At 51.5% G+C, this 26,948-nt stretch overlaps 3 protein-coding genes across 7 annotated transcripts; 2 read left to right on the top strand and 1 right to left on the bottom strand.

The window, feature by feature from the left end:
* The first annotated feature begins 3,330 nt into the window (after positions 1-3,330).
* Positions 3,331-5,536, top strand: HINT2 (histidine triad nucleotide binding protein 2). 3 transcript variants are annotated; one of them, XM_079926279.1, is made up of 5 exons: positions 3,331-3,485; positions 4,709-4,849; positions 4,947-5,051; positions 5,156-5,228; positions 5,323-5,536. In XM_079926279.1, the coding sequence occupies exons 1-5, from the start codon at positions 3,399-3,401 to the stop codon at positions 5,412-5,414; spliced, it is 498 nt and encodes a 165-aa protein (XP_079782405.1). In that variant the 5' UTR covers positions 3,331-3,398; the 3' UTR covers positions 5,415-5,536. The 3 variants fall into 3 exon arrangements, with proteins under 3 accessions (XP_079782405.1, XP_079782407.1, XP_079782406.1); XM_079926281.1 differs by having other exon boundaries at positions 5,312-5,402; XM_079926280.1 differs by having other exon boundaries at positions 3,368-3,777.
* A 378-nt stretch (positions 5,537-5,914) lies between these two features.
* On the top strand, positions 5,915-8,363 carry SPAG8 (sperm associated antigen 8; the record flags this gene model as incomplete). The annotated part of the gene is given in 8 exon segments (XM_079926272.1): positions 5,915-6,335; positions 6,438-7,185; positions 7,288-7,462; positions 7,639-7,684; positions 7,769-7,883; positions 8,006-8,068; positions 8,167-8,328; positions 8,331-8,363. Coding segments are annotated over 8 exon segments (1,380 nt in total). The 5' UTR covers positions 5,915-6,297.
* Positions 8,364-8,392: 29 nt separating this feature from the next.
* Positions 8,393-26,372, bottom strand: NPR2 (natriuretic peptide receptor 2). 3 transcript variants are annotated; one of them, XM_079926267.1, is made up of 22 exons: positions 24,954-26,372; positions 23,923-24,128; positions 18,156-18,269; positions 17,717-17,852; positions 17,379-17,473; positions 17,019-17,151; positions 16,707-16,791; positions 16,346-16,475; positions 16,109-16,183; positions 15,822-15,899; positions 15,484-15,588; positions 15,295-15,366; positions 13,137-13,296; positions 12,802-12,957; positions 12,556-12,724; positions 12,250-12,396; positions 11,628-11,751; positions 11,341-11,409; positions 9,579-9,753; positions 9,409-9,507; positions 9,050-9,141; positions 8,395-8,916 (listed from the first exon to the last, which is right to left on the bottom strand). In XM_079926267.1, exons 1-22 carry the CDS (start codon positions 25,618-25,620, stop codon positions 8,851-8,853), a joined length of 3,153 nt encoding a protein of 1,050 aa, XP_079782393.1. In that variant the 5' UTR covers positions 25,621-26,372; the 3' UTR covers positions 8,395-8,850. The 3 variants fall into 3 exon arrangements, with proteins under 3 accessions (XP_079782392.1, XP_079782393.1, XP_079782394.1); XM_079926268.1 differs by having other exon boundaries at positions 8,397-8,916; positions 16,346-16,466; XM_079926266.1 differs by having other exon boundaries at positions 8,393-9,141.
* Positions 26,373-26,948: the final 576 nt, after the last annotated feature.

The raw sequence follows: 26,948 nt of genomic DNA, 5'->3' as shown, positions 1-26,948 counted from the left end.
CCCTTTCACCTCTGCTTCCCTCCCCCAGGGACAGACACTGTCAACACCTGGTGCAGGCCTCTGTGAGCCTGGCCCAGATCAGCAATAAAGGGAAAGCCACTGGAATCTGGCTGGCTCTGTATGAGGCAGATAGAGCCCGGCCCGGGGTAGACACCCTAGGACCTTGGGGTTGGCACCTACAGGGGGTGAGAGAGAGCACCAGGCAGGAGAGAGGCTGGATCCAGCCATCTGCCTCCACTGCACCCACGTTCAAACTGCTAGCTCTGGCATCAGGAGGAGAGAGTCGCTTCAAGGAAGCCAAGGAGGGAGGGGATTTCAAGAAGGAGCAGTGATGTTAGACACAGGTAGGGGCTCCAGTAAGACAAAGACTGAAGAGTGTCCATCGGATTTCGCGATCAGAAGGTCTTTGGTGACTTCAGAGGGTGCAGCTTCAGTGGTGCAGTGGACCAAACAGCAGTGAGTGTGAAGGAATTTCTTTAAGAAACTTAGAAAAGAGCAGGGAAGAAGTCAGACAATATCTACAGGGGGGTGTGGGGTCAAGGAAGCATTTTGTATTTAGGAAAAAGGGAGGGGCCAGTAGAGAAAAAGACCTTGAAGGGTACAGAAGAGAAAGAGAGATGCCTGGTGAAGCTACATCCCAAAGATGGAAGGAGAGGATGGGGTCAAGGCGGAAGTGAAGGGATTCGCTCTGGATAGGAGAAACACCACTTCTTGAGACCAGGAGGAGGAAGGAGGACAGAAGAAAGGATGGAAGGAAGGATGGGGCCTTCACTGAGGCGCAGGGAGTAGGATCTGGTGGAAGTTGCCCTGTGAAGTAGGAGACAAGGTCAGCTGCTGGTGGGGGAGGAGAGGGATAAGAGTGGGAGGTAGGAGACAGGAAGAAAGGTGAAGGTTTGGGAAGGCTAATGAGGGAAACTGGAGAAAAACCTGATCGGTGGGCAATTAGGGATTCAGGTATAGCTGGAAGCAGGAACCTAGTTAGAGAAGCAGAGAAGCAAAATATTTAGATTAATGGGTGGTGACGGGAAGGGTATCAGGGAGGGTGATCAGGAAAATAATGCAAAAGAAGGCTTGAGGATGTGGAGGGAGCTGACCATACAAATAGGAAAGTGAAGCCAGGAAGCAATTGACAGATTAAAAAAGGGAACAGTCAAAGGAACAGAAGTCTCATGAGGTCCAGTAGCAGATGTAGTGGTAGGGATCAAAGTACAGGAGACAGTGGCCAGAACACGCAGAGCACTGCAGCTCTCAGATGAGAGCAGCTGCAAGTGATCACAAGAGCCTGGAGTGGAGAAGACTGTGGGCTAGGGGCCAGAGTCAGTGAGTGTTGGGGAGTGACTAGGAAGCCCATTGCTGATTCTTATGGGGAATAGGAGTTTCTGACACTAATGAGCTCTGTGATCTTAGACAAGTCACGTTCCCTCTCGGGGCCTCTGTTTCTGGATCTATAAAATACGATAACCTCTGTGCTACCTGCCTCTATGAGAATCCAAAGAAATAACCAGTTTCAAAGTGTTCTGTACTCACCTACCGCTCCTGGCTGGTTTCCTCTTCCCAGCACCTTTTATCTCTGGCCCTTCTCCAGAGCAGCTCTAGGGGCTGCTGCTGTCCCAGAGGCACACGGACAATGGCAGCCTCCAGGGCACTGAAAAGGCCAGTGTACATCTCCTCACGTTTAGGGAGGCCCTCTATTATTCCAAGGAAAGGTATGCGACTTTGACTGCTAGAACTCCTGGGGGAAATAACAGGGTCAAATGTCTGTCCTTTGGAGGAGAAAGGACTCTCTAACAATAATATGGCTATTCAAAAGAAATCATTACCATCTCCAGAAGTAGAATTCCCCATTACTGGTTATTAGGCAATTAGCACCATGATGACCACTCACTAAAACCAACTCAGCTAATAGTCAACAATAAAGGAATGGTTACTGTGATAAACTCATTCAAGAAAGTATTATGCAGCCATTACAAAGTATATTTACATAGACTATGTAATAATATGGGAAACTGACTGTAAATGGAAGAATAAGAATATAATATGTAATACATATGTATTATATATTATGGAAAAGGAAGTGAAAAAAAACACCAAATGTTATTCATTCCACAAATAATTATTGGGCACCTATATATGTCAGGCCATGTGCTAAAAAAAAAAACAAAACTAACGATACGGTGGTGACTTTTCTCCTGTGTTAAACCTCAGACTAAAACTTTCCTGGTGTGAGTACATTAGCATTTTGTGACCCCATGTTTCTGATGTCAAAAAATATATATTCCAGCAGAACGAAATATACTTCTAACCTAGCCGTAATACATTTCCCTTGTCCTTCAAACTCGCCCGGCTCACTGAAAATGCCAGGCACGGAGCTAACCGTATCCCATACTTTTTCTGATTAGGAAATAACATTGGATACGTATTCCTTTGCTTATTAGTCGTGCAGCAAAGACAGGACACTCCTGGCCCCGCCCATTAAAAAAAAAAAAAGGAAAAGAAAAATGCAAAAACCGCCCCGAAAACAAACTGCAGAATCTTTAGTCTTGGAATATTTTAACAAGCACATAAACTAAGGAGGAACTGCCCTCAGATGAGTAAGTTAACATCTTTGAAATGGTCAAGGGGCTGAAACTGTCCTTTTGGGGAAAATGCTGGGTATCTATCCCACCAGTTACAAAAAAAAAAACCCGTGCCCGTTCACCTTCAGGCCAACCGCCCGGCGACCTCCACCCGCCTCTTTCTTCCGGGACTCCTATCTGCCTGGAATTCCAGGGGTAGTGGTGGTTCCTGGGGCCAATAAGCGCGGAACGGCCCCTCTCCGAACCCCGCCCTCCTCCTGGCCAAGGCAATGAAAGGGTCCACGGCCTCTGAGCCTCTGCGCGGCAGGTGACGGAGCACCGCCCCCTTCCTCCCAGCCCACCAGTAGGGGCCCAACCCGAATAGAAGGGGCCAATACGATAAAAGCCCCACTACCCCCCGCCCCCCCGAGCCGCAACCTAAGCTGGGCCGGCCTTGTCTTGTGAGCCAATTGGAGGAAAATCCCACCTCCAGGTCTCTCAATCCTTCCAATGGATGAGAAACTATCTCACAGCGCAACTAGCGAGGGGATCCAATCGTAAAGGAACTTTCAGTCTGACTAGAAGACAAAGCCAAAGGAGTAGAAAATTCGCCCTCTAGTTGGCACAAGAAGCCAATGGGATGAAAAGATCCCGCCTCTACCGTGGCGGCGGAGCCAGTGGCGTGCCGGGCCCAGGAGCGTGACCCAATGGGATGATGGGGTTCGCTCCCGGCCGCGGGCGGAGCCAATGGCCGCCGCTCGCCGGCTCCCCGCCTCCCCACCTCGGCTGGCCACAGAGCCCGAGCGCTAGCCGGGGTGGGAGGTTCCCGCGGCCGAGGGGAAGATGGCGGTAGCCACGCTGCTGGCCGCCAGGCTCTGCGTTGCGCGCCGGGCGGTGGCGGTAGCGGTAGCGGGGCCGCGGGGGGCACAGGTGAGAGGTGGCCGTGGGGCGAGGAAGGGGTCCCGCGGGCTCTGACGCCCTCCAGGGCCGGGGGGCGCGTTCCTCCCCGGCTACCCCCGGCTTGCGCAGCCCTGCGGCCTCGCGGGGCCGGAGCCCGAGCTCCCGGCCGGGAACCTTGCCCCTCCCGAAGTGCAGGCTCCAGGGCTGTGCGGTGAGGTCGGACTGGTGGTCACAGCAGCATCTATTAAAGCCTCGCCGCGAGAGAAACGAACCGGCGATGAACGACGCCCTGCACAGGCCCGGGCACCGAGGTCGACACAGGGTCAGTGCAGCGTCTGCTGCCATCTCCCAGCCGACCGAACGCCTACTCTGGGCAGCTCCTCAGTGCCCCCTGCGGGACGTGAGCTTTTTCTCCTGGGAGCCAGTCTTCTGCCCCGTCAGACTCCTGGCTTTCTACTGAGCACTAATGCTAACTCCCCTTCTTCTTCCTGTTTGCCAGAGCGACTCAAGGGATCAGATTCATTCCGTCCCTTTTCCCCACAATGTGACATCTCTGACTTCAGCCTTCTCTCAGTCCCTGGGAAACTGGGCCTTCCCTACCCTCAATCCCCAGGGGCTGGGGTTGTGTTCACTCAACTGAACTCCCCCCTCCACCGATTCAGGGGACTGGAGTGAAAATTCACAGTAAGAGGTCAGATGTGATACCCAGACACCTTTGTGTCAAACAGGGCAATTGTATTAAAACCTGGATAAGATAGTTAACACGGCTTAAAGATCAGAAAACAAGTAATGGAAGTAAATGGAAACATTAACAAGGTGAGAGTAAACGGAAAGAGCTCCAAGTAGTTTTAAGAGATGATGCAAACCACTCCCTTTATATTTGAAGCCGAGAGAAGGGATTTATCTAAGGTAATTCAATAGTAAAATAGGAACTTGGACCTAGGCCTCCAGGTTCTCATTCTGGATCCTTTCCCCTGAACAGTGCTAGAGTTCCTCAACCCTTTAGGAGCAGGAATCAATTGCACTGCTGAATCCTGCGGTGAAATCTGCCTGTTATCTAACCAGGCCCAGCACTATCTGGCCCTACTCTCTGCTGCTGATGCTCTGAAAGTGAGGAACTTTCCCTTTGAGTGGGAACCACTAATAGGTTCTTAGAAGGGTGAAGTTAATGGCCAGCCTCTGCCAGCCCCAACTAAGTACATGAGACAGGTATTGCCAGCTTCCTCCCTTGGGTGTGTCTGACTCACCTTCAGGTCCGAGGAGCTGCAGCTGTGACTGATGGGAATGAAGTGGCCAAGGCCCAGCAGGCAGCTCCTGGGGGGGCAGCCCCAACCATCTTCTCCCGGATCCTGGATCGAAGCCTCCCAGCTGACATTCTGTATGAGGACCAGCAGGTGGGGTGCCATTAGGACTCATCCCCTTAGGAATTTCATAAATACCATCCAGCCTGTTGAAATAACATGGTGGCCTCTGGCCTGTCATTGCTCCCAGTGTCTTGTATTCCGTGATGTGGCCCCTCAGGCTCCTGTGCACTTTCTGGTCATTCCTAAGAAGCCCATTCCTCGCATTAGCCAGGCTGAAGAAGAAGACCAGCAGGTGGGAAGAAAAGGGCCAGGGTTTGGCTGGGGGAGCCCTGTACTCAGCTAGAAATTTTGCTCCCGGTAAATGAAGCCACATGTCTCCTTCCCCTTTCCCTGTAGCTTCTAGGACACCTTCTCCTTGTGGCCAAGAAGACAGCAAAGGCTGAGGGGCTGGGAGATGGATACCGACTTGGTGAGTGACGTTTGGCCCTTGAGCCTCTCACCTATGAATTCTCATACCTACCCCTCGGTATGATCTTCATTCTTTGACCCAAGCTCCATTTCAGTGATCAACGATGGGAAGCTGGGTGCACAGTCTGTGTATCACCTGCACATTCACGTACTTGGGGGCCGACAGCTCCAGTGGCCTCCAGGTTGAACCTACCAAATGACCAAGGACCTCAGACTTGGATGCTTGGATGGGGGTGGGGAAAAACGGCACCCTGTAATGCTAATAAACTTGCTCTCCCTCAATTCTGGAGCCCTGTCTTAAATATATAAAGATTTATACCACAAATAGGAAAGAAAACTGATTCAAGACTATGATCCCCCTTGACTATGGTCTGAGACACTAAGGAGGCCCATCCTGTAGCTAAAGGAGCATTTGCCTATATATCTGTGAGCTCAGGACTCATGGTCCACCTGGGTCAGGCCTCTACAAAAGTAGCAGTAGGAATAAGCCTGAATGAGTAGGAAGGGACTGAATCCCAAGACTTGCTCAATTCAGATGCCAAGCCATGTTGTAAGGGGGGCTGGAAGGAGGATTGTCAATGTGAAAGCCTTTTATTGAAAGAGAAGTAATCACACCAAAAAAGTCGCTACCCTTTGACTAATTCCCATGTCTCACCATTTTGCTTTTAAGCTGTTGTCTGATGTCTTTCCATCCTTAAAATTTTTGAAAAGATGCCCCCACTTTTGAGAATGAACTACTGTTGCCCCTCCATAAACATACCAAGTAGGCTTTCATCTGATATAACAGCTCTGTGCCTGTTCAACGCAAAGAACCACCTTAGAAAGCCTCAGTAAGTCCTGCTTAGGTATGGAGGGCGAGGCCTTAGGCCAGCGGAACCGTAAAAGCCGGGCTGAGGCGGAAGGGAGGCCAGACGGAAGGCAGACTTCCCAAACTACGCCAGGTGCGAGACTTCCGCCCCGCAGAGACCTTGCCTCCACCCCCACCCTCGCCGTCAGCCCAGCTCTGGTTCCGCGCAGTCTCCTGGAATGATTTGCCGTCTCTATGGCAACCCAGTAGCTGGCGTCTGAAGATGGAGACCACTGAGTCTACCGAGGGATCACAGTCACGGTGAGAGGCACAGCTCTGGCTGCAGGCTTAAGGGGACAAGGAAGGTTAATAGACTCGCTTTGCTGCGCTTCTGACAACTTTGCCGCTTTCACTTTTTTTCAGATGTTTAGATGTACAGCCCAGCTGCGAAGGACTAGGGTCTATTTCGGATCCCTTTCCTTCTTGGGATGGCCGTCATAGGTCAGCCCTGGAAGCTGCAACCGCAGAAGCTTCAGCAGCTGCTGCAGCCACTGCAGCCGCCTCCACTATCAAAGCAGCTGCATTATCTACAAAGACCCCAGCGCCCTGCTCTGAACGGAGCCTTCTCATGGAGCCCTCCTCTGAAAGTCTTCTTGGGGAGCGCTACACTGGACCCAGATTTACCCACAAGATAGGCCACGGGAGACTTGGCTTTGAGCCTATCTCTGTTTCCCATATTGCTTCGAATCCCTATACTGCAAATGACCTTAGCTCTAGCCCTGGTCTTGGCTTCAGCTCTGGCCCTGGTCCTGGCTCCATTTCTGGTCCTGGCAGTGGCTCTGGTCAAGGTCCTGGCAACGGCTCTGGTCGAGGCACGGGTCCTGGTCCTGCCGCTGATTCTAGGCATAGGCCAGGCTCTGGCCAGGGCCCTGGTTTCAGCTCCTCTGCTCCTTCAGGCTTCATAAAACCCAGGGCAGATCTGCTCCCTAATTATGCCTCCTGGAGTCACCACAGCCACTGGGAGCCTCAGAAACAACCCTGGAAATTTTTGAAAGTCTCAGAACCTGGTGCCCGAGGGCTGTGGAAGCCCCCTGAGGTTGAAGGGACAAGTAAGGTTCTCAATGAAACACTGCCACGGGGCCAGTGCCTTCTCTACAACTGGGAGGAGGAGGTATTAAGGTTTTTACCTGCTCCCTTTTCTTGAAGGCTGCCCCCAGTCGATGAGGGTGGGTACCAGAAAGGATATCATGGTCACTCAACTTGGGGCCCACAGAGAGCCACCAACCACCTGGATCAAGTCCCAAGCATGCAGGATGGCTCTGAGAGTTTCTTTTTCCGACATGGACACCGGGGACTGCTGACCCTGGAGCCACAGTCACCCATGTGCTCCAGCACCACCCAGAAAGATTCATACCAGCCCCCAGGAAACCACTCTCAGCCAATTCGAGGTATGAAACATGAGAGAATGAGCCAGAGTGAGTCTAGCAGAGAAGAAAGAGAGAGGAATGTCTGATGAGTGTAAAACGCAAAGCTCAGTTTTTCTTCCTTTTCCCCAATTTTTTTTCTTCTGGGCCTGTTTCTTAACCAGACTCCCCCACTCTGTCCATTCCCTGACCTCCCGCAGGGAAACGTGAAGCCATGCTGGAGATGTTCTTGCACCACCAGATCTGGTGAGAGGCTGGGTGCAGGGGAAAGGGGAGGGGGAGGACAAAAATCAGGGGAGAATGGCCTTGATGCCCCCCAGGCCAATGTAGTAAAGAGGTGCAGGCAGAGCAGGAACCCACAAGGAAGGACTCTGAGGTCGAGTCTGTGACACACCACGACTATGGAAAGGAGCTGGTGCAGTCAGGGCCTCCTGCCCCAACAAAGGTAAGAACCCATCCCACCCCACTTGTACAGCTGGGCCCTGACAGGCTGTGGGAAAGCAGCAGGCCCAGAGGTTGAGAGAGGGAGCTTCAGGCCAAGAGTTATTCAGTATCTCTCCCTCACAGCCTCACGACTACCCTAAGGAACAGCCTGAAACCTTCTGGCTACAGAGGGCACCACAGCTACCGGTGTGTGAGGGTGACCAGGTGTTGGGAGTGGGGGAAGAGGCTGTTCTGTCCCGGCTTGGAGGAGAGAGGGCTCTGTCCTCATTCTGGCACTCCTCCAGGGTGTCAGTAACATCAGGACTCTGGACACGCCATTCCGGAAGAACTGCAGCTTCTCAACACCAGTGCCTTTGTCTCTAGGGCAGCCCTTGCCCTATGAACCCGAGAATTATTCCCACCAATTGGGAAAAATATCTTCCCTTGGCTGTCAGGGAGGAGGGCAGGTGGTGGAGGGAGGGGTAGAACTACTCCTGTCTAAGGGTCGAGGAGGGAAGTAGATGTGGAATATGGAATCTCCTTCTGTCTGTACTGAAGAGATGGGGAGGAAGTGTACTTGGTGAAGGGGCTCTTTACATAAAAAGGGTTCTCTCTCATCCTGAGACTGCTCATTCAGTGATTCTGTGAGTTACCGTGTCCATACCCCATAACCTTTCCTTGGAGTTGCCCCTAACACAGATTATGTCACCATGACTGGTTTTGTTTGTTTTATATTTGGCCAAAATATTCTGGTTTAGATACAGATATTTACAGAAGGTAGGGAGGAAAGGAACCAGGCCAGAGAGGAACAGGTATATGTACAAGGCTGGGCTGCAAAGGGCAGCAACTTCCATATAAGTTGGGGGTTTTGTGCATGTTGGTTTCCATCTCATGTGACAATGTCCACTTCTGCTATGTGGAGAGATGATGGCCACTGCCCACCCGGGTACCAGCAGCAGGGGATTGTCTGACTTGGGAAGAAGTGGGGTTTACAGGAGCCCAGCAGGTCCTTTCTGCTCTCCTAGGAGCCAGTAAGTTCGCATCTTGCCTTTTCCCTGGAAGCGGAGAAGTAGAGATAATTCAGATTGTTCTATGTTATTTCTCATATCTCCCTCCCTTCCCCCCACAAACCCCGTGATTGTGTTCATCCTCCCATTCCATGACTCCCTCCCCATGGCCTGCCATCACCTTCATCTCCACATCCCCTCGAAGCTCTAGCTGGAAGCATCCTAGCTCATCCAGGGCATCCTTGGTGGTAGAGGAGACATGAATCTTAAGGGCTGGGGTGGGATAGGGGAAATGATGGAAAGAAGAATCAAAGAAAAGGCAACCGAAGAACTGGCAGGATCGGAGAGAGCTTTACCCAACCACCATCCCTCAGGAGGGTCTCAGTCTTCCCAGGGCACATGCACTAGAACCAAAATATGTCCAAGGATGGGGCAATCAGGAACTGTGGTCTCTCAGAATGAGATTTGGAGGAACTCTGAAAAGAAGAAAAGGCCAACACAGGTTGAGGCTGATGCTGGGGTTGAGGGCTAATGTCTCACCTTGACCATTAGACTCCATTCGGGAAGCAGTGTTCACTGTGTCTCCAAAAAGACAGTAGCGGGGCATCTTCAGGCCAACGACCCCAGCACAGACGGGCCCTGTGAGAAGAAATAGGTTGGGAGAGCCTGGGAAAAGTCGATATGAGGACAGGAGTGAGAGTCAGCCTTACCCGTGTGGACCCCTATGCGTAGCCTCAGCTGGTCATGGGGTCGGTGGCGGATGCGGAAGGAAGAAACCGCATCCAGTAATGCCAGGGCCATACGAGCAATTTCCGGGGCATGGCGCTGACCATTTCTGCCTGGGAGACCAGATACCACCATGTAGGCATCTCCAATCGTCTCTACCTGATTGAGAGGGGGATGAAAAGGTCACCTCTTATCTGTATCAGTGGGGATGGGGAAGGGCAGAAGGAGACAAGCTGGGTACCACTATGAGTCATCCTGACAGCCTGGGGGCCAGAACATTGACTAGAAAGTAAGTGCCATGGTCCTGAGAATCTGGGAGAAGGGGAGTCAAGGGAATCGGTAAATCCTCCTGCCCATCCCAGCACCTGGCGAATACTCTACAAATGTCTGCTGAATGGACACCCTGTCTGCAACAGGACATGGTCAAATAGGCTCTGCTGTCAGGAAATGGGAAGCAAGACAACAGGGCTGCCCTGAAGAGCACAGAAGCTGGTGGGGAGGTCAGCGAGGCCCCGTGAAATGAGCCTCAGACAGCCTGAAGTGTCAAAGGTAAGAAAGCAGGCACTTGGCTTCGTTAATTGTACTGAAGCTGTGTAAGAGAAGGTCCTTGTTTTTAGGAACTACACACTGACCTGTTTAGGGATGAAGGGGCACTGTGGGGCTTCCCTGGTGGCCTAGTGGTTAAGAATCTGCCTACCAATGCAGGGGACATGGGTTCGAGCCCTGGTGCGGGAAGATCCCACATGCCGGGAAGCAACTAAACCCGTGCGCCACAACTACTGAGCCTGTGCTCTAGAGCCCGCGAGCCACAACTACTGAAGCCCGTGTGCCTAGAGCCTGTGCTCCGCAGCAAGAGAAGCCACTGCAACGTGCACCACAACAAAGAGCAGCCCCCGCTCCCCACAACTAGAGAAAGCCCGCGTGCAACAGAGACCCAACGCAGCTAAAAATAAAATAAATAAATTTATTTCTTTTAAAAAGGGGGCACTGTGTCTGAAACTTACTTGCAAAAGGTTCAGAAAATAATATATGGAGACATAGATTTTTTTTAAATAAAGCAAATGGGGGAAAATATAAACAATTGGTGAATGCAAGTAAAGGGTTTATGGGAGTTCTTTGTTACAGTAATAACAGAGATGGCAGAGTAAGTCCAAAGGGAAGGGACAGGAGTGGGTAATAAATATTATCTGTACAATATTAGGCATTTTCCACAATAAATTTATTATTCCCATCATACAGATAAAATATCTGAGGCTCAGGGAGCTTCTGTTACTTGCCTAAGGCCACACGGTTGGTCACAAAGCCCGATCATTTTTACTCCCAAGCACAATAAAGCCTACCCTGTGCCAACTCAATGACTTCAACAAAAAGCTTCCACTCCATAGCTTGTCCCTCACCCCAATAAATCATTCTATACCCACATCCTGTATGATTCCTCCATGTCTGGAGTGGATGAAGAGAAGAGAAAAGATGACTAGGCTATGCCTATACCCCCAGGCAAAAAGTGGCAGACAGGGGCTAGATCTTGTGATGGTTCCGATTAGGCAAGCCTTAAGGATTCACAAGAGATTAGACGGGAATGTACAGTTACAGTGCCAGAGCCTCATTTGTCTACAAAGGGTACGCTAGCACTAGGATGCTGGAGACCCAGGCAGGAAAACTGACCCTGGAGCAGGTAAGGCATGTGGGATTCGGGCAGACTGGGTTTTAAAAGAGTGTCAGTGTAAGGGCAGCCCCAGCTCTCACCTTGTAGACGTCAAAGTTGTCAATTATGGCATCAAAGCAGGTATACAGATCATTAAGAAGTGTCACCACCTAACAGGGATGGGAAAGTAGAGGCCTTAAGACTTTCCAACCTTCTAAGACTGTCCAACTAAGACTGTCCAACTTTCTAAGAATTCTTAACACACAAGCCATAACAAGATATGGAAACTACAGACCAAGCTAATCTTCCCTATTATCAAGGATCTCTATGCCCCAGTGAAGCTCCCGCAGGTCTCTACCCCACCCTCTGCCCCTCACCTGGCTCTCACCTGCATGGGGGTGCTCTCTGCTGACAAAGCTGTGAAGCCAACGATGTCACTGAAGTAGATGGTAACGCTGTCAAAGGCCTCGGCCTGTACGGTCTCTCCCCGTTTTAACTGCTCTGCCACTGAACTAGGAAGCAAAGGTACAGGTTGAGCCAAACTCAGAGAAAGAGGGTGGGAGGGCGAGAGAGAGGAAAGGAGTGTATGGCTGGAGCAGAGATGAGTTCTAACATGAAAGCTGAGCCTGGTGGAGGAGAAGGAAGGTGGCTGGGAAGACATTACAGTCCAGGGCAAGGTAAGGTGTACAGGTGGTGTGGGGTTGGAAGGGGATCCCTGGGGATGTGGGCTAAACGTCTCAAGTTGGGATTGTTCTACATACACTTGCTGGAGCAAAGGTCTGGTAGAGCAGCGTCCTAAGAAGAAGGGATGGGAAGCCAGGAAGAAGGCAGCACAACTCATTTGGAGACAGAATGAAAACACACGGTCTAGAGCCAGAATGGGCTCATGGTAGCGAGATGTAACAAAGCAGCATTCTAAGGTTGGGAAGTGAGTTCTCAGGAGCTTGATTAGGCAGAAACCAACAGAAGAATACCACAGGAAAATTCAGGAAGGGGGACAGAAGTCTCACTGGGGTAGAATTTGGTAGAGCAGAGCCTCAGCCTTGCGTTTCTCCTCCAGGTAGGCCTGTGTGCGTTCCTCCACCAGCTTCTCCAGGTTGTTGGCGTACTGCTCCATGCGCAATAGGAGGTTATCCAGTATGCTGGTGCCACCCTCCCTGGAAGGAGGCCAGGATAGGGTACCTGCTCCAAGATGCTCAAGACCCCCAGGGCTTTCTACCCAACCCACCCTCTCGGCCCCACCAACCCCACCTCACCCACTAAGAGTGATGAGGCTTCTAGCCCCGGGGAGCTCCTGCACCATAGTGCCCTCTCACTTGTTAAAGCGGCGAATGAAGCCCTTAATCTGTCCAAAGTCTGGTCGCTCAGCTGCGTCCTGGGCCCAACACCGCTCCATCAGCAAAACCAGCTCTTCGTTCAGTTGGGTCCGGTCGATGCTCGGCCGGAAATAAGGCCGCTGACCATTTCGGACCTTCTGGACAATCTCTGAGGGTGATAAAGGGTTTGGATGAAGAACAGGTCCCCCAAGTAGAGGAGGCTCTGGGTCGTAGATTGACTCTCACCTTTGGGGCTGAGGTCCAGGCCCTCCAAGTAGAAAGGACCACTGCGAAGGGCTATCTCCTGTAAGATGATCCCAAAGCTATAGACATCGGCCTTCTGCATGCCTGTGGTTGGCAAGGGGTTCCCACTGAGCAGTTCTGGGGCAGTCCACAGCTTCTCTGAAAAGAGGGAACAGGTGGCCAGGTCCTCAAAAAGGAAATCCCCAAGCCCACCTGGCCTCATTCCTATAATGCTCGCCGTATTACTGTCACTCCGTCTCCCTCTCCCACCCTCCGTAGGTGGAAATGATCAGGGCCGGGGGAGCAATGTAAAAGCAGGTTGTGGGGGAAGGCCTCACTGGCATAGAGGGCGTGGTTGTCATCAGGTTCAGCAGTTGATCGGAAGCTGGCCAGGCCATAGTCTGTGATTTTGAGCACAAAACGACTATCCACCACACAGTTGGAGGACTTGAGACTCCCATGGGATGCAATAATGCTGTTATGGAGAAAGGCCATGCCCTGCAGGATACAGATCAAGTCATGGGATTGGATCACATCTGGCTTGGGATACCCCCTCTCCGTGAGATGGACATTAGCTAGCTGTCTAAAGATCTTGGGACCATGGGCTTCCCTGGTGGCGCAGTGGTTGGGAGTCCACCTGCCGATGCGGGGGACACGGGTTCGTGCCCCGGTCCGGGGAGATCCCGCATGCTGTGGAGCGGCTGGGCCCGTGAGCCATGGCCACTGAGCCTGCTTGTCCGGAGCCTGTGCTCCGCAACAGGAGAGGCCACAACAGTGAGAGGTCCGCGTACCGCAAAAAAAAAAAAAAAAAAAAAAAAAAAAAAAGATCTCGGGACCATAAAAACAATAAGCTAATTTCGGAATGCATCCTTTGTACAGTTTCCACCCCAGGAAGCAGGCAAAATAGGAGAGTCGTCTCTTCCTGGTACCTTAAGCAGTATATCGGCACCCAAGCACCAGGGATAGGAGACATGCTTAAGAGGAAGGACAAGGGGAGCTATCAGTTATCACCCTGGAGAGGGCGGTCTGTCTTCTGAGTAATGAAGGGATCAGAACTCTGAGGGTGAACTCCAAGAATACAACACCCATGGTGGCCTCAAATGCTTGGCCACTACGCAGGAAGACATGGCTTGAGATCCAGGTATCAAGAGTACCTGGATGCACCAAGGAAGACTAGCCAGTTGTAAACTTTAACATACAACCATGTATAGGCAGGCAAGTCGAGATAGAGGAGGAAAGCCATCTACTACAGGGGATGTCGGGCCAGAGAGAAAGTGCAGAAAATAGTAAATTAGAAAAACCTGGGAAATGGACACAGGTAGGAGGTAGCTACCAAGCCAACGTAGAAGCCTGAAACTTCTGGCCCCCCTGGGGCCAGAGAGGAGAGAAAGGTTGCCTGTAAGGGACTCTAAGGCAGGTCCTAAGAAGGCAGAGTGGTGCTTCCCCTGGGAAGTCAGTTCAGGTGGAACCGAAAAAGGATACGGTGTCCTGTATGCTAACCTCCTTTAAATGTTTAGCTCTGGGCTTAAACAACTCAAAACTCTAGTCTCTGTGAACTCTTCCTTTCTATTCGTTTCATCTTGATATCAACAAACCTTTGGGACTCTCCAAACTCGTGAATACAGATGTTAGGCTTCTGGCTTTGTTCTAAATCACCTTTCCATCAAATCACTGTTCTCTCAAGAGTCATGTTTTTCTTACATTTATCATCACACCTCCAGCTGAGCACCACATCAACTTTACCTAATATTTTATCTCTGACTTGATGGCAAACTTTAACACACACACACACAAAATTTTTTAAATAACCTCTTGAAAACTATGCAGAGAAACCGAAGCCAGCTCCAGGTGTGGTACAGGTGATCCACTAGGCTAGCTCACTGGCTAGGGGACTTGCTTCTAAACACCTGTCCAACCTGTGCAAGATTCAAATTTATGCCTTCACAAACCCATAGACCTCTGGGTCACTTGAAAATAGCTGAAACCTAGTATATTAGAAGATACCAAACATTTAGTATAATTTTCCTTGGCTTCTCTTAGTTTTACTAATAAATGTTCATTTCGAATTTCAGTTTTTCTGAACAAAAGAGCAGATACGTGAAATATTGGTTAGAGAGTAAATGATGAGGAAAAAAAATAGAAGATAAATGTTTGGAGACCCCATTAATTTTTCCCTGCTAAGAGATTTTAATATAAACTCTTGGAGGAAAAAGAAAAGATGATGGAGAGAGATTTGAGATATTTGAGATCTGAGATTTGAGCTAGGGCAGGAAGACAAAAGTTCTCTACAAGTACAGGACTCTTTGTGGCAGATAAAACTCATTCCCCCCAATTAAAAGCCCCAAATCCATTGTTTACCCATTATTACCCAACCTTAAGAATAAGGGGAAATGGAGAGATGGAATTTTTAGACTAGGAAGAGAAATCATAAGCAAAGATAGAAAGAGGGAGGCATTTTAAAGTGGATGAACTCAAGGAGGAGTGGGGAAGACTCACCTTAACAAGGTCATTAATGAGTGAGTAACGAAACATCCAATCCAAGTTGATGCTATCATTTTCCAGAATATCCTGGTAAGTGACATGGAATAGATTATGTGACTTTCCTAGCCCCACTATTACCTGCACAGTCAGTGTAACTTTGGGCCTATCTCCCCCGCCCCTATAATCCCCACCTATATCCCTCACCTGTAAACTCCCACGAGGACAATACTCGGTGACGATGCAAATGTTGGGAGGGTCTATGCAGGCGCCAATGAAGCGAGTGAGATGGTTGAACTGAACATCTCTCATCTAGGGAAAAAAAAAAAGGAAGAAAAAGAGAACTGAAAGAGCTAAAAATTAGATACAGAAATCTACCACTACATGAGAGGACCTTTCTCTTAATTGTCCTTACAACTTGAAATCATTTATAAATAAACCCATTGCCCTCCTAGCCAATTTTACTGTTCCCTAGTCCTCCCCTTCCCCTTCCCCTTCCCCATTCTTATTTACCCCTGGCCCTCAACCCATACACCACGACTTACATGTTTGAGTTCAAACAGAACCTGCCGGGTCAGCTCAATGCGCTTCTTATTCACATGTTTGATGGCAACAACATTTCCCTGATGGTGGGAGTGAAAGGGGAAGAGGGACATTAATATCAGAATGGGTCTCTGGGTGCTGGGAAAGACTGGAGAACTGTGGGAGCATCCAGGAGATCAGCTGGACAGAGAGGAGGGTTATGAGGAGCAGAGGGTCACGGGAAGAGGTGACAGATGTGGATGAGAGAGAATGAAATGGTGGGGACCAGAACAAGTGGATGACTGTTCACCTTGAAGTGACCGGTGTTGGCAAAGATCTGGTATTTCCCATGGGCTGTCATGAGCGAGCCGTAACTGGATCCCCGCTGGGGCCAAGGGCAACATGGAGGCGGAAGGATGAAAGGAACATTAGATGGTGGTGGTAGCGCAGGTGCTATCATTACAGGCTGATGTGCTGGGAAAGGTCCAGGGTACGAAAGGACAGGCACTCAGAGGGAAGCAGAGGGACAGCTGAGACGAGGGCTCACCAGCGACAGTGTGAGGCGACTGCCTGCACCTTTATGGTATCGCTCTGAATTGCCAAATTGCAGCTCCTCCCAGCGAATGCGCCACAACATGCTAGCCAGCTCTTTCTCCAGCATCAGTTTTCTGTAAGGACTGCACACCTCAGTTGACTGGCAAGCCCAATCCTACCACCCCAGAAGCCAACAGCGGGATTGCAGAGACTTCCCGGCAGCTCCTGAAGCTGCGGTTGTCACGCCCCAGACACAGGAGTGAGAGAGAGGGATGCATTCCCTCCCCCGTGTTCTAGGGGCCTCCTGGCCTCAGCCAGAAGGCTGTGTGGAAATGGGAGGGAGGGAGTAGGTCAGCGGAAAGCCCAGAACTCACCGGAAAATGAGGAAGCTGGAAACGCCAAACATGATGAAGGTGATTCCTGTGCCCAGCGCCACGATTGCCAGAGTGGAAAGTGGGGCTGAAGGGAGAGGGGGCCCTGAGAAAGACTGTGTGTGGTGCTGTGAACGGGGAGGGGGGATGCTCTTAGGTGCAGGGAGCAGACAGATCTCGAGAGGTAAAGAAGCAGGCAGGGGGCATGGGAGAACAGGTGACATAGAGCTAAGGGTGGGGGAGCCCGTGAGGAGGAGGTAAAAGAATGCAAAGTCAAGGGAGGAAGGATTGCTCCCAGTCCCTGCACACACCCACTTTTATCACAGGATGGGTCGTCCAAGTCAAAGGCACAGGGGGGATTGTCCAAGGGGGGGGCCCCCTTCACCCAGGGGATGGGCCGTCCTGTCCACCAAATCTGCTTTTCGGCTCCCGAGTAGTGGGCTGCAGGCTGTGAGGAAGGAGAAAACAGGGCCCACAGGCCTGCTCCCACCAGCCTCCTCCCCCCAAACCCAGCTACTTGGGTGCTTTTCTCCCCATCCTACCGCCCACCCACCAAGCAGCTCCAGCAGAGGAAATAAGTCCCTGCCTCTAGAACCTGTGATTCTGCCCCCGTTGACCCCCTGAAAGCTGGGTTTGCAGGCCCCCCACTCTCCTCCCTGCCTCATCCCCCATCACCTGAAAGTCCCCAGAATCCAGGTCTCCCATGGCCCACAGGACAAAATCAGTCTCCCGGTCATTGTTCTTGTCCATAACAACCAGTCCAGTTACACCTAAGACAGAAAGGAGTACCCCTTACTTTGAGATCTACCCTAGGCCCCTCTCCTATCCTCCCAATCCCTCCAGTCACCTCACAGTCTGTCCCTGCCCCCATTCTTAATATGTGTCCACCTCTGCCATGTTCTCTGACCCCTACTAACTCTCCCTCCTGCCCCTGGTGTCTGTGTTTTCTTCTGCCCACTCCACTCTTGAGCGTGACAGCGGCACTCTGGCTTCCAACTGACCCTCTCCATTACCATGGTATCTTCTTCCTTGCATCTTCTCGACAATTCGAAGTCCATCTTCCCGGGTGCCTCCTTCCTGTATCGTCTCATTCAGGACTTCAGCATACAGCAGGATCCCATCGTAGAAGCAGCCAGCAATGAGGTTCATCTGGGGGTGGTAACTTCAGCAGTGCTCTCCAAAGGTCCTGCCAGGCCCCTTCCCCAGCCCCCTTTTCCATCTCTGGGGTCTCCTTCTACCTCTCCTCGCTCTGGTTTGCTTTCTTCCCTCCTCTCATTCCTAAGGTGCCATCCCTACCTCACTGAACACTAAGGCAGAAGAGAAAATCCTGAATGGAAGTGGACAGCCCCCAAAGTAGGGCTGCCTCCATGGCCAAGGCTTGATTCTGAGTTAGGGAGAAGAGGCTTTCCTCAAAGCCTGGCCTGATTCTCGGGGAAAGAGAGATCTACTTACGAGGGAAGGGGCCAGCTCCACACCAAAATCTTCCCGAGCTCTTATCAGAAGACGATTCTGGAATTCCTGATACTCAGGATTCGGGGGTTCTCGGTATGTGATGACCAATACCATCTGTACGAACAGCACATGGGAGAGTGGAAATGATTCAAGATGGGCATTAGGGGAAGAGAGGAAGCAGGACAGGGAAACTTGCTGAAATATACATGATATAAAATGTACATGGGTGACTCTGAAGGCTGAGAGGATACTAAACTCGTGTGTGTGTGTGTGTGTGTGTGTGTGTGTGTGTGTGTGTGTATGTGTGTGTATGTTTAATACTCTGGGGACAGCACATGGCACAGGAAATACATGAAGTCAACTCCATCCCCCAAACTGGGCTCCTCATCGTCCTGAAGCCCCTACTACCGCCCAGGCCTCCCAGCAGGGCTGCCATAACACTCACAGCTCCTCTGTCCCATCCTTTCTGGGCACCTGTTTACTGGCAAGGACAACACTGAGCAACAGCTCCTCTCCCTGGTGTTAATTACTGCTAATGTTCTCAGTAAAATGTTTACATTTTCATTTGGGCCACTTGAGCACAGTGCCTCCACCCAGTGAATTAGAGATTTCAGGTCCTATGACAACTGGGGGAAATCCTTTGAGAGAGTGATTCCATCTGTAAAAAGCCATGAGCCGGCTCCTTTAATGTGCATGGAACACCCACCATATTCAGTCCTGCATACTGGCATAGTCCCACACATCATGAGTCACAAGGAAAACACACAGTCACACGCCCACACACATCTCATAGATAAGCCAGTGGCACACATGGTCTCAGTCATGCACACTTCTCATTGGCCACAGTCAGCATGTCTCTGTCTTTCACTGGGATGCCTGCCTGGCTCCCACTGGCCCACTGGCCTCACACACTTCCCGCTTCTTGGCCTCTGCCTCCACCTCAGGCCTCCACAATCACTGAGACCAGCCTCTGCCTTCGTCAGGGAACTGGCACTGCAACTTTGGGGAAAGACTTCAGATCAATATATTTTGTGAAACGTGACTTTGTGAAATGAGAGATTAAAACTAGTCATTTTGGGACTTCCCTGGTGGCGCAGTGGTTAGGAATCCACCTGCCAAGGCGGATCCACCTGCCAGGTTCGATCCCTGGTCGGGGAAGATCCTACGTGCCGCAGAGCAACTAAGCCTGTGTGCCACAACTACTGAGCCTGTGCTCTAGATCCCGCGAGCCACAACTACTGAGCCCGTGTGCCACAACTACTGAAGCCCATGCGCCTAGAGCCCGTGCTTCACAACAAGAGAAGCCACCACAATGAGAAACCTGCGCACCGCAACGAGGAGTAGCGCCCCCTCGCCACAACTACAGAAAGCTCATGTGCAGCAACGAAGGCCCAACGCAACCAAAAAATAAATATAATAAATAAAATTGATTCTTTAAAAAATAAAACTAGCCGTTTCTACCAGTTGTGTTAATTCCTGTCATAGAAAGTACCATAGAGATACTAGATATATCACTTACGACCTATTATAGATCAATTCATTCCAGGTAGGAAATAATGAAGTCAGTTTCTAATACACATTGATTATATTAGACTGGAGTCTACTTCATGATGTAATTATTCTTACTGGAGCGTTTGGATGCTTGATCACACACTGCTAATACTCTCCCACTGTCAGGCAGAATTAAAAAGGAGAGGGAGACTGAGGGTGGGGCTGGAAGGGTTCGTTCAGTAATACCTATTCAAAGAATAAAAGAAAAATAGAAGGGTAGGATACGGTTGACAAAAAATGTAAAAAGTTAGTTAAAAAACTTGAAAAGATCAGGCTTCACACAATGTCTATTTCATTATAAAGGTTGATAATAGGTTTTCAATGCTTTTTAAAAAGTAATTGCCTAGGTTTTTTCTTTGCTAGACTAGCAGTTCTCAATCTTTTTGCTCTCATGACACCTTTACGCTACTAGAAATTATTGAGGACCCCAAGGAGCTTTTGTTTGTTTGGATTACATCTATCAATATTTACCATATTAGAAATTAAAACTGACAAAGTTTTAAAACACAAGAATACACAAGCACACCTCCTATAGCTGCCAGAATGATGACATCATCACACGTCACATAACCTCTGGAAAACTCCACTGTACAATCATGGAAGAATGAGAGTGACGGAGGCAAATAACACCTTAGTATTATTTTTAAACTAGTTTTGCCCTCATTGTCCCCCTAAAAAAGGATTCCAGGGGCCCCCAGGATCCCAAGACCACACTTTGAGAACTGCTATGCTCGACTCTGTTTTGCTGTGGTTACCAGCTACTAAAAAAAAGAGAGAGAAGCAGAAGAACTTCCAAAGAATTTCTGTTCTTGCTCAGGGGCTAGAGAGAAGGTAAAGGTAGGTAACTGTGTCCCGTTGCACAGGGGACCCCAGGCGGAAAAAAAAAAAAAAAAAAAGCAAAGGCTGCCAAAATGGGTACAGCGGTGGGTGGAAGCCAGGAGGGCACCCGGGAAATGTGCAAGGACAGCAGATGCCTGGCTCTGCCTGTGGGCCCACCCACACCCAGACCCACTCTGGCTGCCGCAGGAGGCGCTGTTAACAGTGGCCTAAATTAACAGAATGGTCTCCACAAGAGATGCTGCCTTCCACGGCCCTTGGTTTACTGCTTACTTCCATTCTAGCCGCTGGTGTCCCCCATCTGTACCCCAGTCTCATGCTGGTCACCTAGTTTGTGGCTTCTCCCTGGGTTTCTGACCCTGTAGAATGTCCTCAAATGTCCAGACAGAGCCTCTGGATCCTTAGAGCCTAGTCATTTGGTTAGTTCCACCGTATCTACGTATCCTTCCCTTTCCTGGTTGATCATCTTGGTTTACAGTACCTGCCGGCTCTACTCCTGTCTAAATGAATTCCTAACCCCATCCCCCCTCTTCCCAACACACACGTTGATTCAATTCAACAAACGTGCTAGGCACACGGAATACAAAGACAAGCATGGTCCCCGCCCTCAAGCGGCTACGGTTCAATGAGGGAGAAAAATCATAGCAACATATTTAATTTGAGAGTCCTCTCCCCCAGTAGCTAGTATCCAGCATGAGCTGGGACCCCTTCCTTGGGCATGACACCCTCCTGGAAAGGCTGTGGGCATCTGTATCAGGGACTCCTCACCTCTGCCGCCACCTTTTCCAGGCTGGCCTGCTCTGGGACCCCAGCGGGCCAGGTATCTCTGGGGTGTGGGCTCTCTGCTCTTTCACCCTTGTCTGGAGCTGACCACACCACTTCCCTTTGATTTTCCCCTCAGCATATTCTTGACTGCCCCTTCTCTTATATCGTAGCAAAACCTCCCTCTTTGTTTTTCTGTCTGAATAATGCCTACAGTGAGTGGGAGAGCTGAGAATTAATTTACAGTTCACCCTGGAAAAACTTGGGTTTGAACTGCACAGGTCCACTGATATGCAGATTTTTTTCAATAAACGCAGACCATGGTACTACATGATCTACACTTGGTTGAATCCACAGATATGGATGGAACCTCCAAGAGGGAAGCCTGACTGTAAAGTTATACTCAGATTTTCGATTGCATGGAGGGTGGGTGCCCCTAACCCCCACAGTGTTCAAGAGTCAACTGTATGTAACTAATTGTTAGCAGACTAGATCCCTCCTCCTCCTACCCTAAGTGCTGGGGCCCCTTGGCTGGTAGGAATTCTCCCACAAGAAGAGAGGTGTTCCCTCCACAAAGAGAGTATGGCCCAGAAGCCTGTGGAGTCTTCCCATCTGGGAGGGTTAGAGAGACCCTCCTTGACCACACTAGCTAAAGCACAACCCCCCTGATACTCTCCTCTCATACCACGCTATGCTTTTTTTCTCTTTTTAAGTAACACATCACAGTTTGTTCTATGTTTGTATCTATTGCTTGTTTATGTCTGTCTGTTCTACTGAATGTAGGCTCCAAAAGGCAGGGACATCTGTTATGTTCTCTGCTGTATACTAGCACCTCGCACAGTGACTAGGACATAACAGGTGCTAGCTAAGTAAACACTAACAGAATGAGTCAGTCTTCAGATGAATCAGACATTGACTGAATAATGTTGTAAGTTCTAGAGGAGTTAGAGATAGGCACAAGAGTGGGAAATTCAGTCCAACCTGAGGATTCAGGGATTGTTTCCTAGAAGGGAAAATAACTGATTTGAGTATTATAGAATACACAAGCATTATCCAGACACACAAAGGTGAGAAGGTCGTTTTAGGCAAAAGTTCAGCAGCAACAAAACCTGTCCTGCCACTGCCCGTGTTCAAGTGTGATGGTCACAGACTTATACTCAGGCATGCAAACAGATATGTCATTCACAGTCAGACACTACCAAATATATAATCACAGCCACATAAAACCTTACTCATTGCAGAAGGTGGCCACCCAAGTCCAGCCCTTATACACATCTACTTAGAGTCAAAGAATCTCAGGGTTGAAAAGACCTGAAGGTTATCCTATACGCCACCTCAAATTCTTTTTGGGATAAGAAGGGGGTATGCATAAATAAGTTTTAAAAAGTACTTATATACATAAGTAAGTGAAAAATTGGTGGGAGAATCGGGGAGCAATTCATGGGTATGATTTTGAGAGGGAGAGATTTGGGGTTAGGGGAGGAAGACCACTGTGGACAAAAGCAGCAAAGAGCCCAAAGGCAGCGGGGCAGGGAGGCCCGAGGTAGCAGGTCTGAGCGAGGTCTAGCCGGCTGGAGTACTCAGCAGTACTGGGAGGTAAGATTTTAAAAGTGGGTTGAGGACTGTATAAAATCTTAAATGTCATGATAAGGAGTCAGGACTTTATTCTGTAGGAAATAAGTCATTGAAAGTTTTGAGCAGAGAAGTGAAGTGAAGACAGTCATGTCAATTTTCCCTACAAACTGCTTCTCATATCCATCTCTTTTCATTCCTGCTATCATCACCATAGTTCAAGCCCATACCTCCATACCGCATTCTAACCTATTGCAGGTGGCCTCACTGTCTCCTCCTCTTCTAATCCAACCTGAGTTCTGTCAGTATATTTCTCATCACAGAAAAACCTCAAAGACCCCACCATTCAAGTCCAAACGCCTCAGTCTTAGGTTCAGAGCTCTCCTTAATCTGAATCTACCTCTGCAGCATTATTTCCTATAATGTGCTCCAAGTGAACCATTCTTTCTTGTCAGGTCAGTATCTTCTTGGATCCCCAAACATGTCCATTCCCATCTTTTTTTCTTTGCTCCAGCTGCCTGCATCCTCTCTCCCACTCTGACTAGGAATATGACATCTATCTTTAAAGTCACCATAGAGTCTTGCTTCCTTTATAACAGCTTCCCCTAAACCCAGCCCACAGTGACTCTCTCCTCTGAACCACTCAAGTTCTTAGTGTCTGTTCCAGGACACATCATCACATCCTTTCTTGTACTTGTATCTAACTGCACCACAATCATGCCTCGCCTCTCTAGAAAGGGTGGAAGCCCTCCCAGGGGCGGGGTCTAGATCTTTTCCTGAACTTCCCCGCCCCCCACCCCACGGTATATGTACCATTGGTACTTAGGAAAAGTCAGTGTTCCAGGATCTTGGGAGGTAGCCTTGGAAGACACACTAAGAAAGAGCCACAAAGGTGAGACTAGACTTGGAAAGCCTCCGTCCATTTAATCCCTGTGGTTCACAATTCTTGCCCTGTTGCTAGGGTTTCTGTGGGGTCTTGTGACAGACAGAGAATTCCCAAAAAAGCTCCTCTCCCTGCTCCCTTCAAGTTTGGCTCAAATGATACCTGAAAAGCTTCTCTGAGGGCCTCGGCCTGTTCCCAGGTGCGATTGTCCTGCCAGGGCCGGCCTGTGGAGCGCGTGGGGCCCGCACGGAGACTCTCCCCAAAGACATCCAGGTAAAAGAAGACATAATCTCCGTTGGTCAGGTTCTCCCTCTGGGCCTGAAGCAGGATCTCATGCAGCATCTCCAGAGGGCCGCAGATATACACAACTGGGAGCAGGTACGTGACAGAGGGGCACTCTGAGAAAGCATCCAGGACCCTAGACAGCCCCCTCTCTGACCATCTGCATTCCCATCTTTAGCGAGGAAGAGAGGCCCTAATCTATCAACCACCCAGCAGATGTTCCCCATCCCTCCCCCCTTGGAGTCTATGTCATAAGTACCCTGGGACCGTATGGACCATCTGGCAGAAGTCAGAGCCTGACTCCAGACCCCAGAGGAAGGGAGCTATCCTTCAAGCCCCTCCTCTTCCCAGAGCCCTGCCTGCTGCTCCCCGCCAGCCCTCCTCACTCCCCCACTCTGCCCTGTCTTTCCCTAAGCTCAAAGGCACTGACTGCTCAGAACTTCTCTCAGTGGGAGCTTTACCTGTCTTTCCCAACCTAATCAGCTGCACCGCAAAGCCCATTTATGGAGTCTTCACGCTTTTTATGCCACCAAGGGGTACTGGCGGCCCAGTCTGAGAAGTCTCTGCTCACAGACAGGCACACATTTTGGAGTGACCATCAACCACACTCACTACTCCAGGGAACTCACACTGCTCCCCAAATTCAACTTCCCCCAATCCCACACTCTTCCCGACACAAGCTTCTCCCCTCAGGCCATCTTACTCCTTGTTCACATCTGTCTGTGACATCCACAAGCCCCCCAACATAACGCCTTAGCCCCTCCCAGGGGCTCCATCCACACGTGTTTCTTGATCCCAACCACCACATTCGGCTCCTCCACGGCTATCTCCATCTACAGCTTCCCAGTGCTCAGCTCCAGGGACACAGCGACCCTCCTCCCCTGACCCTAAGTAGCCCGGGCCACACTCACTGCGCCCGTTGGCCCGGATGAAGTGGGTGGCCTGCTCAGGGCCCCCCGGCTCACGGGCATACACCTGGTGCTGCACACTGAGGTTGCTGCCCTGCAGGGCCTCAAAGACGCCCTCGATGGTGAAGTAGTGAGGCCGGTCATCTGTGCGAGCATCCAGATACAGCAAGGCAGCACGGGCAGTCCAATTGAAGTGCCCATGTAGCGTCACTACAAACTCACCCAGCTTGGGAGCAGAGGGACCAGTGCGCACCAGGGTACGATAATGCTCATTCTTAGCCGCAAAACCAGAGGCCACAGCACCCGCAGTCAGCAGGGGAAGGCGCCAATGTGAGGCAAAGCGGGCCACAGAGGCAGCGGGGTACACGCAACCGGGGCCCAACAGAAGGTCGGGATCGTGGTAGAGCTTGAGGTCCACAGCGCGCAGCGGGGCCAGGTACTCAGAGCAGGCGCCATCTAGTTCAGAGCTGACGAACCGTAGGTCCACGGGCAGCGCCCGGCCCAGCGCCTCCACAGCGAGCGCCACAGCGGGACCCACCCGTGGCCAGGCCCAGGCATAGCTCAGGTTGTGTTCTGGCAGCACCACCGCCAGCGTCAGGTTCCGCGCCCCTGGGGGACGCACCCCACCTGCCAGGGCCGCCACCACCAGCAGGAGTGATGGCAGTGCCATGGGGAGAAAGCAGCGGCCCCACCCCCCCCAGAACCTGGGGCCACTCTGGCCTACGGGGGAGCCACAAGCACCGCCCAGCCTGGAACCTGGGGAAGGCCGCCAGGGAGAGAAGTGAGGATAAGCTAGGTAGGCTGGGATACAGAAAGTGGCAGGAATCGGGGAGGAGGAGATGGGAGGAAGCCCCGGGGAGTGGGTCCACCAGCCTAGGGCAGGGACGGAGGAGGGCCAAGAGTAGGGTGGCAGGAGGCAGGGACCAAGGGGGCCTGTGACTGGGATGGGGAGAGCGAGAGGTGAATTCGTCTGATGAATCTAAAGCTGAGAAGGAAAAGGGGATCCGAGACTGGGATGGGGTGGAGCGGGGGGGTTGGCTGGTACAAAGAGAAGGCCTGGGGGGACCTCACCGCTGAAAGGGCTAGGAGGGCAGAGAGCGGCGAAAAGAAGGACCAAGGGGATAAGGTGGGAGGGGGCCGGCGCGGCGGAAGGACTGGGACCATGGGCAGGCGGGCAGCGAAGCGAGGCCTGGGCCGGAGGAGAAGGAAAGGCAGGGGTAAATCTCCCTGTGAAGGCTTCTCCCGAAGCTCCTGCTTGGACTAACGGGCCCAGGGCGCTGGTCCCATCCGGAGCTGCGGCGGCCCCGCCCGTGTCCCCGCTCCTCTCTGCTCCGCTTCTCCTGGGTCCGGGCGGCCGGCGCTGCCCCGCGCTTCCTCCCGCCCCCCGCCTGGGCCCCCGGGCGCGCCGCTCGTCCAGGTCAGGTTGCCGCGGCCCGGCCGTCTCCGCTCGCTGCGCCGGCGGCTGCAGAGTGTGACTCCCCGGGCAGGCCGCCCGCCCCCGCCCCCGCCCCCGCCCCCGCCCCGCGCCTTCCCCGCCCCCTCCCCGCGGCCCCTCCTCCTCCCCCGCCCGGCCCCACCCTCCGGCGCCTGCTGTCTTCCCCCCTCCCGACTCCCCACTCCCACCCGGGCGCCCGGGGACCTCCCAGGTCTCCAACCCACCCGGCGACAGCCCGGGGGCTCCGCGCAAGGGCCTCTCAGGCCGGCGAGGTCCCGGGCGTCCCCTCACTTTAAGGCCTACCCCGTCTCCCCCAGGCCCCTGGGCCACCCCGCCGCGCGCTCTCCATCTCACACACTCCCACGAGCCCAGGGCCTCCCTACCCACCCCTCGCGTATCCCGCTCTTCTTAGGGTCTCCTTTCTTAACTCCCCTGATTCCCTCAAACACTCCAGCCTCCAGGAAACAGTCAGGGATCCCCACATATTCGGTATCCTCACTTGTCCTCCACCTAGTAAACGATAGCACCCCTCTCATTGACGGGAACCTCTCCCTCCTTCACCA

This window comes from Stenella coeruleoalba, assembly GCF_951394435.1.
Source record: "Stenella coeruleoalba genome assembly, chromosome: 7".
Classification (NCBI taxonomy): Eukaryota; Metazoa; Chordata; class Mammalia; order Artiodactyla; family Delphinidae; genus Stenella; species Stenella coeruleoalba.
This window is presented reverse-complemented; position numbering and strand designations above follow the sequence as displayed.

What these genes read in the sequence shown, in the direction of transcription:
- HINT2 (XM_079926279.1), top strand. Translation starts at nt 3,399, where the DNA reads ATGGCGGTAGCCACGCTGCTGGCCGCCAGGCTCTGCGTTGCGCGCCGG. An exon ending in CTGAAGAAGAAGACCAGCAG is followed by an intron (nt 5,052 to 5,155) that starts GTGGGAAGAAAA and finishes CTTTCCCTGTAG; the next exon opens with CTTCTAGGACACCTTCTCCT. An exon ending in GGGAGATGGATACCGACTTG is followed by an intron (nt 5,229 to 5,322) that starts GTGAGTGACGTT and finishes GCTCCATTTCAG; the next exon opens with TGATCAACGATGGGAAGCTG.
- NPR2 (XM_079926266.1), bottom strand. Translation starts at nt 25,620, where the DNA reads ATGGCACTGCCATCACTCCTGCTGGTGGTGGCGGCCCTGGCAGGTGGG. An exon ending in CCCTCAGAGAAGCTTTTCAG is followed by an intron (nt 18,270 to 23,922) that starts GTATCATTTGAG and finishes CTGTTCGTACAG; the next exon opens with ATGGTATTGGTCATCACATA. An exon ending in GTCCTCGTGGGAGTTTACAG is followed by an intron (nt 15,367 to 15,483) that starts GTGAGGGATATA and finishes GTCACTTACCAG; the next exon opens with GATATTCTGGAAAATGATAG.